At 36.8% G+C, this 17,706-nt stretch overlaps 1 protein-coding gene across 4 annotated transcripts; it reads right to left on the reverse strand.

Annotated features, from left to right (window-relative positions):
- Window positions 1–282: 282 nt before the first annotated feature.
- On the reverse strand, window positions 283–10,655 carry LOC105048366 (uncharacterized). 4 transcript variants are annotated; one of them, XM_010927666.4, is made up of 8 exons: window positions 10,268–10,655; window positions 8,544–8,684; window positions 7,639–7,731; window positions 7,412–7,538; window positions 6,409–6,515; window positions 5,385–5,465; window positions 907–992; window positions 283–785 (listed from the first exon to the last, which is right to left on the reverse strand). In XM_010927666.4, exons 1-8 carry the CDS (start codon window positions 10,568–10,570, stop codon window positions 566–568), a joined length of 1,158 nt encoding a protein of 385 aa, XP_010925968.3. In that variant the 5' UTR covers window positions 10,571–10,655; the 3' UTR covers window positions 283–565. The 4 variants fall into 4 exon arrangements, with proteins under 4 accessions (XP_010925968.3, XP_029121371.2, XP_029121370.2 ...); XM_010927668.4 differs by having other exon boundaries at window positions 598–785; window positions 907–1,000; window positions 10,268–10,625; XM_029265538.2 differs by lacking the exon at window positions 8,544–8,684 and having other exon boundaries at window positions 10,268–10,625.
- Between the last annotated feature and the right edge of the window lie 7,051 nt (window positions 10,656–17,706).

The following is a 17,706-nucleotide window of genomic DNA, read 5'->3' on the forward strand; positions in this document are numbered from 1 at the left end:
AGTGGAGATGATAATGAAATATTGTGGTATCGTATCAATGGTAATAGTAAAAAAATATGCATTTCTTTACTTTGAAAAAAGTTAAATGAGAATTTTTCTCTTTTTTGTTTTGTAAAATAATAAAAATAATTTTAAAAATAAAAATATCATTAAATATATTTTTATCTTGATTTTTATGATTTTTTTTAAATAAAAGATAAAAAATACAGCAATGACAAACAAGCCCGAAGTCCTCGTTGGAAAGTAGAAAAATGGGGGATCAGTAGCATGGTCGGCAAACTATTATAACTGTCAGCATTAAAAAATGGATATCACCATCAAGTACTCAGAACAACTGAATTTGAACCACAGCAGGCACTGGCCGAATCAATCAAGCATCGGTACCAGCAAAAATAAAAATTGCAGCATTTCCCACAAAAATCACTCAATTTTCCTTTTTTTTTTCCCCTGTGGACAGTGGTTAGAATCTTGACCTCAAAAAAGATTGGCTACAATTGCCAAGCGTACACGATGATGGGTAAAACAAGCTGAGTTGCTTGCATTCTCTCATGAAAACGAGCATCGCCTATTTGATTAGATCCAAATGTCTGTCTTTACGTGTGATGGGCCTACCCCTCCTGAGTCGCCGAGTGGTGAGTGCATGGAGCAATACATCTATGGCATCCTCCACTGCTTCAGCCTGTTCATCCAATCCGTGCACGCTGAGCTCAGGACAAAGATGTAGTTCTGAGAGAAGACCAGCAGCAGCTGCTGCTGTACAGGTGCGATCCCAAGATGGTTGAGGCCTGTTTTTTATGCGTTTCAAATGGGATCAATAAGAATTAGTGAATCAGGACAGTAAGAAAAAAATGAATGCTGAGGGATAATTTTACAAAGTGGCAGAAGAATAAATGGTCCACTTCTCACCGCAGCTTATGCATCAGGGAAGCTCCCAGGGTTGATAGAGAAATACAAGGTAGATCTTCATCTTCACATAATGATGTCCACCGGTCCTGCACCACTTAATTTTGATAGCAATAAGTTCAATAGACTATGCAAACACTTCTCCCAAAAACTCAGTCTAAATCTACATGACAAACAACTAATGATTCTGCTCCGTTCTTAGAGTTCAGTTTTTATCACCAGCAAGCTTTTGATCCAGTGCCGAATGACCGGGGATAAGCAAAAATTTTAGTCAAATTATGTACTCTATAAATGGCAGCTAAAAGCACCATCTACTGGAGGCACTATCTGAACAACCCAGGATCTCACCCAAAAGACTAGCTGAAAGATATTATTTAGAGTCGTTGATCCTGTATAAATATCCAAGACCTATCCAATGCACAGTTGATATGGCACTAAAAACAACTCCGCACGAATCCTCATATACTCCTCCTATTTAAGCCCCTAGTATTCTCGCCAGACTAAAAAATGGTATCAGCATGGATCCAACCCATCGCCTTATGAGCAGGGAACACCTCAACATAAGTCCAATTAGACTAACTCTGAGATTATGGTATTTATGATTGAATTTAAATAGATTTAGATCTTTAACCTAACAAAAATGCCAAAGTTTAAACAAGAGATATATGTGAGGACACACATGGGTGTGTGTTTAATTCCACATCGGCTATGCAGTAGATATAAAGCCAAAAAACTTAAATAATACCTTCCAGCTAGCTTTTTTAGGTGAAATCCTGAGTTGTTGCACTATCCATGAGGTGGTCATAAGTGAGGAAACCAAAAGGTTTTACTTACTAATTCAAAAACTTGCCTATTATTGAACATAGTAAATACTTCACAAAAGCAATCATTAAATTAGATCTATAATTGTCACAAAAAGATTCCTAGTAGCACCACTAATACAAGAAGTAATCCTTTATAGACAGTAAAGTTTTCACAATACCATTTGATAGTTAAGGAGCAAGTTTTGGACAGTATGTAGACATAAAATAGAATCCAATAGCAAGAGCAGCCTACCGTAGACAATAATTGGCCACCCTACCCTACAAAAGAAAAAAGGGGAGAAAACTCTCGAACTAGATGAATCATCAAAAAGTTGCCCATTATATACTGAAAACAAACAGTAATTCCATGAAGTCCACACGCCACTTGAGGAACTAGATCAAGGAAGTGAGAAATGGTAGGATGGAATCGTTGGAAAAGGTGGCAATCAGTTTTAATATGCTTTGTCCACCTGTAATTAATGAAACAATCAGCAATCTTAATCACGATATTTTCTCATAACAAATAGCAGTTACGGATGCAGCACAAATGTTGGAGAAGTGGAATTGAAAAAAGCTCTGTCAGTAGGAGGCCTCAATGCTAGAACCAAAATGACTCCATGCTTCCAACTCTTTCAGTTGATAGTTCAAGGAAGACTCAAAAGCCATTACCAGACCACTAATCAATAGAACCACTAACCAAATCAAGCTAAAGCTTGTGAGCAGAAGAGAGAGAGAGAGAGAGAGAGAGAGAGAGAGTACCCTTATGGAGTTATCAAGAAATGTGAAAAATGAGGCCATAGTGAACAGGGCCAGTAGCAATAATAACATGACCAATCAAGTGCTCATGATCATTCGGATTAAAAGTTGTGCATTTTTATTGCAACAAGTTCCATCAACAAGACAAGCACAAGACCTACAATGTAATAAAGAGGGCCAAGGCTCTTCATCACAGAATGATTCCAGGGATGATAGAGGGAGGTGGTGAAGCATTGTCATCAACCATGACCATACAATCAACATGAAGCACAAGAACTGCAAGGTCACAAGGAGAGCATTGAACAGAGAATTGAAAGAGCCCAAACAAGCTAAAATGCCAATTTGAGAGCACAGATAATACAACAGAGGGAACAAAAACAACAAGGTCCACATAGAAGAACAAACAACAACTATACGTAGATATCCTTAGAGAGGTCATCCTTAAGGACTGCATTCATCATGTCCACCTAATAAAATGGCAAATTGCAATGCTTTGGCAAAAGGCTTTATTATAACCAAGGTTCAAGCACCAATGCCTGTTGGGGCACCGGCACATGTTGCACCTTGCCAATATAAAAGGAAATACAAAATAAACAAATTCTCTAAATTGAAACTTTTAAAAATTAAAAAGGGAATTAAATGGCATGCTGCCAATGTATGTCAAGTTTCGGTACCGGCATGGCATGGATTCTAGCATTTGAAACCTTGGTCACAGATGATGCCACTGGTAGCTAGTAAGGGTCCTCCACTCCTCCCAATAGAAAGTATAATAAAATCCATCGGTTATTTGTCTACCAAGGACAAAGACCTGCCACTCTAAATATGTTGATGATGGCTTGACACTGGAAGCTAAACAACCTCATGAGAGGTATGGATGGCTATAAGCAAATATTGAAACTCCGAAGAATAAAATTTAGTTACTAACCAATTAAATCGATCAGAAGCACAAGTCATTGTTCAAGGTAGCGAGGAAATGAAGGGCTATCAAGGTGAGATGAGACAATGATTAAGGTCCTGTGAGGAAGGCAGGCTGCAAGAAGCTCTCAGGAGGAAGATATCATTAGTTGAAGGCTCGATGAGATGCCCTAAAATGACAACTAAATATGAATGATGGAGGTCTACAAACCAAACAGACCCTAATAACAGGGCAATATCAGAGGAAGGCTAAGGTTCTTGAGATAGGCCACGAAGGCAAGAGATAGGAGTACAGGAAATACCTCTTAGAAAAAAATACCACCTTTTAGATGCACTTACTCAAGAACTGCTTCCATGTGGCAAAGGTGTCTATGAAAATGTGCCAGAGGGCGCAGTTCACAACCATGAGGTGCAAGAAAATATCTAGCAATGGTGAATATTTAGATCTCATTTGATGAAAATTTAATTCCCAAAAGACAAGTAGGATCCTTCAATCATACCCAGGCTAATGAGTTCTAGCTGAAAATCTTGTAACCTTGCAGTAGATGATAATGACTTGGGAAATATTGCAGATTATCCCTGACACAAGTTCGACTGAATGGACTGTTGATAGCTTAGTTGATCCTCACAAAAGTTCTTCAAAGTTCTCATGTTGAGACCAATAAGCCAAGCCAGCTTTCATATCATGAAACTTGAGGAGCAAGAATTGGTCCATTAGATGGTTGCCCCCATGCAATATAATCCACTGACAGTGGGCTAACATCAATAACAAACTATGGCTATCTAATGGATTATGAATACTGGAAGAGAAAGTACAACCAGAAATGTACATAAGTATCAAATTTCAGAAGAGCTACAATGCTGATTTACAGCTATTAAAACGGAACAGGCCTAAATTTCTGTTTGTCTCAAAAGATATTTAGACAAGTTCTGAGAATGTCTACAAAAATGTGGGAATTTACGTTAGCTGTTCTGATCCACACAAATATTCTTTGAAGTCCCACATGACTAAAAGTGGTGACCATCGAGACCGGGTTAATGATTTCATTTAGAAATAGTTTCAGACTCAACAAATATTAACTGAATTGTTCAGATAGAAAACATACAAATCAGAACAGTTGAAAAATTGCAATGAAACATGCAGAAAATGATGCAGGTTCAGAGTTAAGAGACAAAAATCTGATCACTGGATCTCAAGCCTACTTGTCAAACAGATAAGACTAAAAGCTGTGTTGCCTAACATAATATTAATCTGGCATTGGCATAATAGAAAAATATTGGCATGCATCTTAGTTGATTTCTTTTAGAGCCAAACATGAAACAAATATGTCTCTAGGACTAAAAGCTCGTGTCCTATCAGACTTCTGAATCAATGTAACCTCATGCTCTGTTCTCTTATAAAACACTGGGAATTATGTCCACTGCCTCCTCACATTTTATGTTCATGATATTTCATGATGCACTTTGCTGCAAATTGACTTCTACTAGAGAATTACAAAATATCCACATGCGCATGATTCTTGGCCATATGTGGACTTTATTAAATCATCATGTGCATCAAACATTCCCAGTGCTATGCCCTAGATAAAAGATGATTAAAGGGTCTTCTCTCTTCCAGAATCCCCATGCAAATAGTATTTTATGACCCTCTGAGGACATACCTGACTACTCATTGGCAAATATGGTAAAAAACCGAGTGTGAACATTGGTCCGAAGCTAGCTTGCCTAGCATAATATTAATCTTACATGATCTAATGAACTTTAGTTTGAACTAATATTTTTAGAGACTTGACAGCAAAAAACTAGCTTTTCAGTGCCACTGAGATGCTCCACATAAAGTTGTCCAGTAGCTTCCAGGATAATTTTCATTCAAAGTAACATTCCAACATGACATTTTAAAACTTTCTAACATAAGCTACACATATATATAGTTGTTTGCACATCTGAACAACCTTTAAAAATAAAAATAATGGTGACATGAAAATAGAAATCCTGATCAGGATGTACCTTTAAACGTCTATACATCGCAGCTGAATTGCTCCAGGTACCATCAATCAAAACAAAATTTGAAGGCTTCTCCTCAGAAATCTGCATAATAAGATTAATAATTTAATACAAAATTAAAACAATTTGCTTAAGCAAGTATCAACAACCCCAGGCATTCTAATGCTTGCACATAGAAAACAAATTTCGATTAAAATGAATGCTTACATGGAAGACATATACATGGAAAGTAGTCACTATTTGGTACAGAGATATGCAACATTTCCTAGTCTAAGTTTTACAGTTGTCCAGTTTAGCATTTAAAAGAATCTGACTTCTGGCCTCTGACAAAACTAAGGTCACTTTAGATTATAGATCTTATCTAATTAGGCATTTAACAACAAGAATAGAGTTCAAAATTCTTGACGAAGGAGAAGTTGATTATGAGATATTTTCTTTGTGCAGTTTAATCATATTCTTCAGAGTCACATGACACTTTTATTCGGAAAGTAATACTCTTTTATTTAGAAATATTAAACTGATACTTTTCTAATATTATTTTTTCTCTTGAAAAGGAAAAAAAATTCAGAATCCAGAGTTGAGGTGATTTTGGTTGTTGAAAATGGAAGTCTGGTATCCCAATTTGAATTTCTAATTGGTTAGGAGGATGAAACTCCCCTTCCATGTGCCCTCTGCAAGGGAAGGATCCTCTTATTCTACTATGTCATTTTCTGCTCCATTTCTTTAGCAATGACAGGAGATGAGCACATGTTGTTAAGTAGTTTTTTTCAGATAGGCAATGATGTTCCTGAGCCTCCCCAGAAAAACATGATGTAGACATATTCAATCATTCTGCTACATGATGTGACATTTATAAATATATAGATTACTAATTCGTACTCTTTCTGGCATAAGAATTTTTTCTGACACAAAGTTGCATGAAAGTGGAAGAACAGCAATGCCCATGCTTGTCAATAATTTAGACATATAAATTAACAGAACTGAATATATGAGTAGAGCATCAACAGGAATAATGCATGAAAAATACCGCTGTCTGATCTTCAAGGCCTGTAAATGGCTCTTCAAGGAAGATATCATGAACTGACTTGGGAGATAAACTCTTATTGGGATAGAGAAACCACACCATGCCTTTTCCTGAAATGAAAGAAAATTTCCAATTAGAATGAAGCCATAACTGATTTCAAAAATGCATAAACAAATTGCACAATATTGAGAAGCCGCTGCAAATGATGAACTCATAGTCATATCCTAATTATCCAGATAATCAGTGGTTGCTAAAACAGGTGCTAGAATAGCGGCACATGAACATGACTGTTAAAATAAAAATTGAAAAAAAAAAAAAAAGGAACTTTATCCACTTAGGTACCAATAAAATTTATATATGGAAGTGGTGTTTTAAACAGAGAAAAAAAAAGGAAAAAAATACATGTCCACTGCATTCAGATATATACATGCATTAATAAATGAAACTTCGACAAAGTTATATACATTATTTGCTTGAAGTATTTAAACCATTAAAGTAATAATGCCTCAAGGAATATTAGGTCTATTATATGAATCCAGATATTTTCATAATGGTCCTCCAACTTCGTACACAGCTAAAGATTAATTTCCTCATTGATGCCAAAGAGTTGAGCTTATAAAAAGGCATTTAACTTTCTACACAATATTGAGAACTAGATGCATAAAAGTCAGCGTGGAGAGTTCTGTATGATCAGTTAAATGCGGCTTTTTGAAGTTGAACAAAATGAAGTTAAGCATAATTTCAGGTTTCCAAGTGCTGCATTATAAATACTGCTAAAGATTGTACGCTATTAAATCTCCACATAAATTGTGTTGATAGAGACAGTTTATGGACAGAAAGATTAACACAAATAGTCAAGTTGCAGAATATGACCAGAATGCAACTATTTTATTGCCACGAGTCATGAAACAGCTAACCATGTCAGAGTTGTGCCACCTTTTCAACTAGTTTTTGTCATTCATGATTCATACATTTCAAATTAATTCCAACAAATGCAGGTGAAGACCTGAATGCCTGAATGCATCCCACATGATTTCTTCATGTTCAGGGATGCCGAAAAGGCACAGAGTTGCTGCTTGAATTCCAAATATTTGCCACAACAACTTTCCAGTGTTATTTTGGCGCAAAAAGTCCTGCAAGAATGAGGATACATATAAAATGATGTTCCTACAAGGAGCACAATGAAATAATAGGCTAGAAAGTAATGCATGCAATAGGCAATTGAAGGCAGACCTTTGGATGCATATAGAGCCAAAATTTTATGCCACACCACAAAGGGCATGGAACAAGTCTAGAACACATGCAATCTTCCATGGGAAGCCAGCACTGCAATATAATGATTACAAGCAATAAAGCTTCAGAATCACAAATTTACCATTCTCAACAATACCAGCAGAAGGGGGAAAAATCTTACACAAAGACAGGTAACATTTTTCTTTCACTAACTACAAATATAGCCAATTGCAAAATTTGATATAGAAGGTAGAAAAGTCTTATTTTTTGTGTACAAAAGACTGTTAGATATTGTTAAAGCATAACAATTTAGACAATTTCATTTAATTACACCCTTCCTACTTGGCAACTGGCCTTGGTTACAGATATGAACCAGAACTGTGGAGCTGATATTAAGTAGAGGTCCAGTAAATAATCTGTAAATCATGAACTGGATCCAAAGGGGAACAAATTTTCCTCGCAGAAAATAATAAATGTACTACCTGGTATTAGGGAAAAAATGGATTTTATTTCAATCATCAATAAAACTAAGTTTGAACATTAGGAGGGAATGGAATAATTAAGCGCATCTCGCTCATAAAACAATGTTTTTTAACATTACTTGCAAATAGTCAGCATGATATGATAGATGATACTTTTGCCCAGTTGGCTACGGCACAAACCTAGTAGAGACGCTTGCCAAGCTGCTCATGAACAACTCAGTTCTTTTGCAGCCCAGTCCTCAGGGCTCAAACTGTAAGACAATTTGCTTCTTCAGATATCAAGTAGAAAAATGTCAAAGTAAACATGGGTAAGTTGGTAACTCGAACTTGTGAGGAAGAACATACAAAAATGTAAATAGTCGAGATTGTAACAATACAAATTCTGCCAACAGAAAGAGAAAAAAAAATCACATGCAATTATACCTTCTGGCAAAGGTATCCCCTATTTCCGAGCACACGACAGGCTATTTGCCTAGCAGCAAAGAATTGGAGCTTCTTTTCAGGATCAGTTAGGGAGTCATAGACTGCTCTATGTTTTATATCCTCATGAACTTTGAAACTACCCTACAAAAGCCAACATAAAAATAAGCATGACAACTGTGGCTCTAGATCACACTGATTCAAACAAGTTCGTAAAAATCAATGGTCTACCAGTAATTAATAGATAACAGAATGATGTCTAAGCAATCTGGTATCCAATGAATCTCCACTTAAGTCACGAAGGATCATTTTCTTCAAGAAAAAACATGGAGTATAAGGTTCCAAATATGAATTGAATCATCTAATTTATTTTGAAAAATAACCAATGTGCTGAACAGATTAGGTGTAATTACAACAGATATTTGATTGAGAACAACACCAATGAAGAGGTTGAAGAATCATTTTCCATTGTTGCAAATAAGTGTAGTAAGTCTCCCTATACCAATAAATGTTTTATTTGTAAGTAGAATGTTTTATTTGTAAGTAGAACGAAACAACCTAATAAGCAGGCACTTAAATATGGCAAACAATTTAGTCAAGAACGCATAAGGCAGCATCACCTGCATTATTAACTCTAAACATGCCTCTCAATTGCTCACTGATGATTACATGATTTCAAAAGCAATCATTCCAAGAAAATGCAAAGCTAGAAGCAACCTTCTAAAAAAACTAGAAAATCATTTTCATTTTTGCTCCTTGGTTTGTTTTGTTGTGTTATGGTAAGAACTTAGATAAATTCACTTTAATCTACTCGAAAATACTGATCAAGCTACCTACAAACATATATCCATCAACCAAAAAGCAAACTAACGTCTACTAATCATGCAAGAACATAAATATGATAAAAAGAAGGCAATTTCAAAAGAAGCACCAATCACAATCACTTTGTTTCTGGACAACACCAAAAACTCAAACTGCTACCAGTACTCCTATTTAATGCAATACCCAATAACTTATTCTCTCTGACAGGACAACATAATTCAAGAAAAAAACCCACAATAAGTTTCAGCCAATCAAGGGAAAGATCAAGAAAACCCCACATTAAGAAAAAAGGTTCTGAAACTTATTTAGCGAAAAAAAATCTGGAAAGAACAGGTAAAGAGGAGATGGATCACACCAAGAACTCAAATCGCTATCGGTCATCTCTATTGCGTCCAATGCCCATTTACATTCGCTCTGATAAAGCACTCAGGTCCAGAAAACAGCACATGATAAGTCTCAATTAATCCCAACAGAATTTTTTTCCAAAGAAATAACATAAAGATTGGATTTTAAAGGTGTTTAATGAAAAGAATACAGAAAAGAATGGAAAAAAATGAGATGGAAACCGCTAGGTCATGCCGGTTAACCAATGCTACCTAACCAACCGATTCAAATCAAGAGAACAAACCAAAGACAGTTTCAATTAAACCCAAAAGATATTAAAAAAATAAAGAAAGATTGGTTTTTCACTAATTTCGTGAAAAGGAACAAATAAAATAATATGAACATTATTTCATTCAATACCCATTCTCTCATTAAAGGACTTGAATCAAGGAAACGACCCACCGTAAGATTCGATCAACCCCAGAAGAAGCCAAGAAAACCTCATACAAAGATCGTCCGTTTGGACTTGTTCACCGCAAGAAACAGAACAAAGAATAGGAAAACAGGAAAGGAATAATCACCTGAAGCTTCCCACCGAGGCCGCCGAAGCTCATGTGGGTGCCGGTCTCTCGCTCCAAGGCCCTCAGGTCCTCGACGACCTCCGCCACCATGGCCGGGACCGGGGAGGAGGTGCCCCATCCCTGCCATTCCTTAAGGCTCAGTCCCTCGCCTTTTTCTCTCTCGGCCCCTTCCGCCATAGAGGAGGACCCGCGAGGGCTGCCGGCCCGCAACGCCGGCCAGGTTTTGGGCACGGTGAGAGGGGAGGAAGCCAAGAAGCATCGAGTCGCCAACACGGCACAGACTGGACTGTCGAGGATTGGCATGGTGACGATTTAGTTGAAGGGTGCCGAAACTTGGTATAATGGAGTTTCCTTTGAAGGGTAGGGGCTTTTCGGGATACATGTGGAGCTATTTGGGACGGGAACTGTGGGATTAGAGGTATGTTGGGGTGTCCGGATCCGAGATCCAATAGAATTCATAGATTAGATCAATATAATAAATTAAATTAGGTTAAATTAAATTTATTTTTTTAAATATTAAAAATTATTAAAATGATCCAATTCAAATACTACACGAAAAAAAAAAATTTCAGCTAATGGATCATGTATGCATTAAGATATACCTTCATATTGGATGTATCGATGTTGCGATAGAATAGTATCAATACAGCCATGGAGTCTAAAAATGAACTTTACTCCTTAATTTTTTTTAGCGACATCATCACAATCTATTTTTTCTATGCCACCAGCTATCAAAATGTTAGATCAACTGGTGTTGGCTTCAAATAAGCAACGTCTAATCCAAAAAATATCAATCAAGACTAAAATTATAGCTGAGTAGGGTCAATAATCCAACCAAAATGCTATTACTAAAGCTGGAAAGGATGCCCGTTAAACTAATATAAAATTTAAAAAGTATAAATCCCTTTTTTCTGCATGAGTAATGGAATAATAAACTTTTTTAACGGAATCATTATGCAAATTTTATCTTTTGTTGCCCGCCCAAATATCCAATGTACACCTTTACATATATAGGATTGCCATGACATTCTCGTTTTCTTTTTATCTCATGATATAAAAATCTTTCATACAAGGCCTAGGAAACAAATGTGCCATCATGGATGGTTTTGCTTTCACGAAGGCTGCAATATTTAAAAAGAGTGTGGTGCCATCATGGATGGTTTTGCTTTTATGAAGGCTCTAATATTCAAAAGAGTGTGAAAAAGGATCCTATAACTCCGATGAACACTTTTGGTGAATTGTTTTATACATAAGTTCGAGTGAGATAGTTAACATGCATGTATTTTTATTTTATATATATATATTTAATTACTTTAAAAATTTTAAATTTTTTAATGATTTTCATTTTTATCCTGAACTTCAATTCGTTGCAATCAGGTCCTCAAACTTTTATAATATTGCAATTTCTTCTCTGAATGTTATTTTTGTCTGACAATCGTAATGCAAATATTATATACTATCATGTGACACAGTAAAAATTGATGTAGCATAAAATTAGCTAATATGAAACTCTAATTTTTTTCTTTTTCTCTATTTCTTCCTTCTAACTATGATTTTTATTTTTTATTTCATTATTTTTTTTCATCTTTTGGAAGCATGACTCACTCGAGAAGAAGAAGATGAGAACAAAGCATGGATGATTAGGATTGGTTGTTCTTATCTTTTTCTTAGCTTTTTTTTAAATTTAGATTCTCCAAAATTTGCTTTATAAACTTATAAGATTAACTACAGATTAAATGAACCATTAATTCACATCATTATAAACCTAAAAACTCTATCAATCACATAATTTCCTAAGTAAATATAAATAATAATAATAATAATAAGATAACTAAAATCTCTAGGACCTCAAAGTTTAAATATTTTAACACTTGATAAAAGGAATGATGATGGAAGCAATCTTGATGATGGTTGTGCCTGTTACGCTCAGGATCCGGTACCACACGTTGCAGCAGGAAGAAAGAAGAAACAAAATAAGAAACACAATACAAATACATAGATCGACCTCAAGCCTACCTTCATGGGGCGTGCAAGCTTCACTACGAGAGAATAAAATAAAATCAATACAAGAGGAACTCATCACTCAACCCTTGTACAATAGTCTCTTAAAAAAATCTCAAAATTCTCACAAAAGCTCTTTAAAACTTCTGTTAAAGCCTTTCTGCACTTTCAAAACATCACCAGCTTTCCAACGAAATAAACTGTTCATCAATCGAAGCTATATAGGCTCTAGAAACTCCAAAACATTGTTACATTAAGAAACAGAGCCCCAATCAAGTCTAGAATCATCCGTGACCGTCTGATCGTGACCGGCTCACGCCAGAGCTATTTGATCACGTAAAATAGGGCCACTAATCACCTGATCAAACTCAAAATCATCCTCAATCATCCAATCATGATCGGCTATGATTTGAACCCTCCGATCATATAAAAAGCAGCCTGAACCATGCATGGACTGTGACTTTGATCCACGCGGCTCTCATGGACCGCCAGTGCCCCGCGGTCCACGATGGACCACACGAGCATTGGGCCTGGGTGCCCCATGCGCACGCCATGTGCGCTTGCACGCGTGCGCATTTCCGCCGGGCCCAGTGGTGCCACCGCCGGCCGCCACCACCTCGTGCATCATGCCACCGCTCTGGACTTCTTTCACGTGTATTTTCTCCGTTCGGACTCTATTTGGATTTTCTTGAGCTCGTTGAACTTCATTTTTCATCCTGGATCTCGCTGTGGGCTCAATATAGATCGAATCTTGACGTATATTTTCTAACAATCTCTATCTCAACTCGATATTCAGCCTCTACCTATCTCTGAGATCCTGTGATCCATCTCACCCCCACGTCCTAGGGCATGCCTGCTGTCTCATAGATGGGCAAATATGAGAGTCGAGCCAAAATGCTCGATCCCACCTCTGTCATGGGCTGTATCCACTCTGACCAAAGACCTACTCAGAGAAGTCTCCTGCGATAATAGAAATCTCACCCTACGACATCACCTCTCGTCCTCCCAAGTCTCCTGTCTCGTGCCCGATCCACCTCCATCTGAAGCTCCACCTCGCTCTGGGCTCATCCTGGCTCCTGAAGCTCCACCTCGCACTGGGCTCCTTGTCAGGTGGTAATATCCTCTCGTCCTCTTCTTTCCCTCCAAAATAATCCTATCACCATGCAACACCTTCAGAATTCCTTCACTAGCTACCGTCTTGTAGCCTCTCGAATCCAATCTGCTCAGTGAAATAAGATTTCATCTGAAATTGGATATGTATCGGACCTCCCCCAATCTCCTCACTACACCATCATGTGTCCTCCAACTGACCGTTCCGATGCCTCTGATCGCACAGCTCGATCTATCCGACAGATAAACAGTGCCGTCACTGCTCTTCAGGAAGTCAAACTGATCGTTTTTGCAACATACATGATAGGTGCATGCAGAATCTAAAATTCACTGCTAGGAAGAAGTAGATACCTCGTCAGATATCTTTAGGACATCATCCTTCGAGTCACTACTAGCCGTCGCTGTAGTAGTCCTCGTCCAATCTCTGTGTTGAGGGCAATCTCTGGCTAGATACCCCAATTCGTCACATCGATAACATCTGATCTTGCTCAAGTCCCTCGTCCTGGATTTGGATCACCCTCATCGTGATTTCCTGTCACTATCTGCCGCCTCCTGCTCCTCCAGAAATCACTAAAGCTGAGCTGCCGCCTAAGCTCGAAGCTGAATTCTTTCTCTTGAGAACCTCATTCTGGAGAATCGCTGCAGTGATCTTGTCCATCTTGATGGTACTTTTCCCTATTAAAAGAGCAGTCACCAAGGACTCATACGAAGGAAAAAGCGATGCTAGCAAAATCAGAGCCCTGATCTTCTCCTCAACTTTTTCGCCAGCGCTGAGGAGGTCGGTGAGGATCTTTTGGAAGTGGCTGAGATGCTCCTGCACACTCTGTCCCTCAGTCATCTATAGCTGGTAGAACTACCTCCAGAGAAAGAGAGTATTGGTAAGAGACTTCACCATGTACAACTCTTCAAGCTTCGACCACAGTACCGTCAGAGAAGTCTCATCAAGCACATGGATTATCACCTCATCCATTAGGTACAAGCAGATCATACTCACCGTTTGCATCTGGAGCCGCCTCCAATCATGTACCTCCATGGTAGTCGGCTTCTCGTCATACAAGAGAGTATCGATCAACCCTTGCTGGATGAGTACGTCTTTCACCCTCGCTTGCCATAAGGAGAAATTGCTCTTTCTATCAAATCTGTTGACCTTCATTTTGATTGTGCTTATCTTCTTTATCTTCTATTTCGATCACCATCACTGCAACCTATGCTCTGGCACCACCTTGCTCTGATACCAATTGTTGCGCCCAGGATCTAGTACTACACAGTGCAATAGGAAAAAAGAAGAAATAAAATAAAAAACATAATACAAATACGTGGATCGACCTCAAGCCTACCTCCGTGGGGCGTGCAAGCTTCACTATGAGAGAATAAAATAAAATTAATACAAGAGAGACTCACCACTCAACCCTTATACAAGAGTCTCTCAAAAAAAATCTCAAAATCCTCACAAAAGCTCTCTGAAATCTCTATTGAAGCCTTTTTTGTACCTCCAGAATGTCACTAACTCTCCAACGCAACAAACGGTTCGTCAATCGGAGCTATATAGGCTTCAAAAACTCCAAAAAACTATTACACTAGGAAATAAATTCCCAATCAAGTCTAGAATCATCCGTGATCGTCCGATCGTGACCGGCTTGCACCAGAGCCGTCCGATTGCATAAAATAGGACCACTGATCATCTGATCAAACTCGAAATCATCCTCAACTATCCGATCATGATCGATTGTGATCTGAGCCCTCCGATCATGCAAAAAGCAGCCTGAACCGCGTGGGAACTGCGACTTTGGTCCACGCGACTCCGATTGGACTGCCAGCGCCCTACGATCCATGGTGGACCGTGCGAGCACTGGGCTTAAGCGCCCCACGCACATGTTGGGCCGGCCCACACATGCCCGGGCTGGGCCCACCAGCATGTTGGGCTGCGCACGCGCGTCTCCATCGGGCCTGACGGTGCCACCACCGGCCTCCATCGGCCGTCGCCGCCTCCTCATGTACCGTGCCACTGCTCTGAACTTCTTTCGTATGTATTTTCTCTGTCCGGACTCCATTTGGGTTACTCTTGAGCTCGTTGGATTCTGTTTTTCGTCCTGAACCTCGCTGTAGGCTTAATGTGGACCGAATCTTGAGGTATATTTTTTAATAGTGCCCTCCATAGAAAAAACTTTAGAGATGGTGATGGTATAGACGAGGATGTTGATGGTAGTGTAGAAGGTAGTGGAGTTTTAGAAGAGATAGCGGTGGAGAGAAAGTGATGAAATTGAAAATAGAAATCTTAGCTAAAAGAAAGAAATGAGAAAAAATATATTTAAGATTCTGCATCAGTTTCTATTATGTATCATATGATAGCACGTGCTATTTTCGTCATGATCGTTAGACGAAAATAGCACTCAGAGGAGAAATTACAACATTATAAAAGTTTGAGGATTTGATTGCAATGAATCGAATTTCAGAATAAAAATAAAAACATCAGAAAGTCTAAGATTTTTAAAATAATTAAGCTATATATATATAGACTTGGACAAGGTCTATCATATTTGGACTCAAATCCAGTCAAATCAAAACTGGATAATGGGATCTTACATTAATGATTCAAACTGTTGGATGTGATCTACTATCTGAAAATTAGTTATATATTAAAAATCATATGATTTGAAGATCCCTAGTCTATGTATCAAGTGATCAAAGAATATATTTAATTTAATTTTATTAGACTGTCTAATTTTTGACTATTTGATGCACAGATTAGAGGTATCTAAATCATATGATTTTTTGTATACAAGTAGTTTTGAAGTAGTAGATCATATTTAACGACTTGGATCATTGATATAAAATTTATATTGTAGAGTTTTAATCTATCATTTTTGAGTCCAAATTTGACTGATCATATTCTAGTTTGACTCTCTCTCTCTATGTATGTATATATGTATATATATATACAAAGAAAGAAAGAAAAAATAGAGAGTTGGATTAAACACTTTACACTAACTCTTTGAAAAAGATTAAAGATTTTAGAGTTAGTTATTGGTCCGAATTAAAAATTCAAACCATTGAATATGATTTACAAGAAAAAATATAGGAATCAAAATTTTTATATGTTGATGAACTTTAACATGTGTATAAAATTGGGAAAAAAAATAAATGGTGTCGATTACAATATTGTGTAAAATACATGATAAATATACAAAAATCTACTTTGTAGATGATCATCTACATATTTTAGAGTATTGGTAGATTTAAACTTACTCATTTCGATCTATGATATGTGTGGTTTAACTTAAACATGCGTAAATGCACACACACTAGCAATCTGAATATATGCAATACATGTTAAAAAAATAATAAAAAATCATCCAATAGGTTGAGGAATATATATTATAGAGAAAGAGCATTGATAATTTTGTTTATTTAATGAACTAAGGATGTGGATGAGAGACAGGCAAGAATTTTTTATAAAATATAGTTTAATTATGATCCAATAGAATTAAATGACTCAATGTGGACTATTTTAACCATTATGATTAGGATTGGAGAGAGTCCATGAACAAAATTTACTATATAAAAAAGCCAAACCATATACAAAAATTTTAAAGACCACAATTTGGCTGTATAATGTCCGATTGAGATGATTTTTTTTTAAAAAAATATCGGATAGCTTTTTGAGTTCTAATGCACCAAATGATCAAGTTCAAATTACATCATTTGAATTATGAAATGGGCTATCCAAACTAAAAGACTTTAGCGGTGTATAACTCGAATCAAGGAAGAATTCAATGATGTTTGAAGGAAAAATTGGCTTAGGAGTTGAAATTTATCTTATACAGGATTTTGGCTTTTTTATGTGTATTTTTACTGATCATCTTTATTTTAAGAAAGCTGACTTCTATTTGAACTATGAGAGAAGTTTGATTCTAATTGTGCAAGGATGGATTTCACAAGTATAAAAAGGTTATATATCTATATCTATAGTATATTAATGAAAGAAAAGAGGACATATATTTTATTTTTATCAATTTTATACATTTCTTTCATCTACTTGAAAGATTTAAGTTGAATGAATTGAGAAAATTCTTTCTTTTTTTTAATGAATGAAATTAGTTTGTGTGTTTCAAAAAAAATAATATAATTAAAAATAAAAGTACATAAATAAATATAGATGCATATGAACAATATATTTAAATTTTTAATATTATATTTCCCATAAATACACGTGAAGAAAGAAAGCAAGAGCTACTTTGAGAGATGGAATTTAATAAGTAAGATACCTACCTCTTTCAATAATATAGTACCTATGTACCCTTTCATATATAGAGACTCTAATGCACTAC

Source organism: Elaeis guineensis, chromosome 7 (assembly GCF_000442705.2).
Source record: "Elaeis guineensis isolate ETL-2024a chromosome 7, EG11, whole genome shotgun sequence".
Taxonomy (NCBI): Eukaryota; Viridiplantae; Streptophyta; class Magnoliopsida; order Arecales; family Arecaceae; genus Elaeis; species Elaeis guineensis.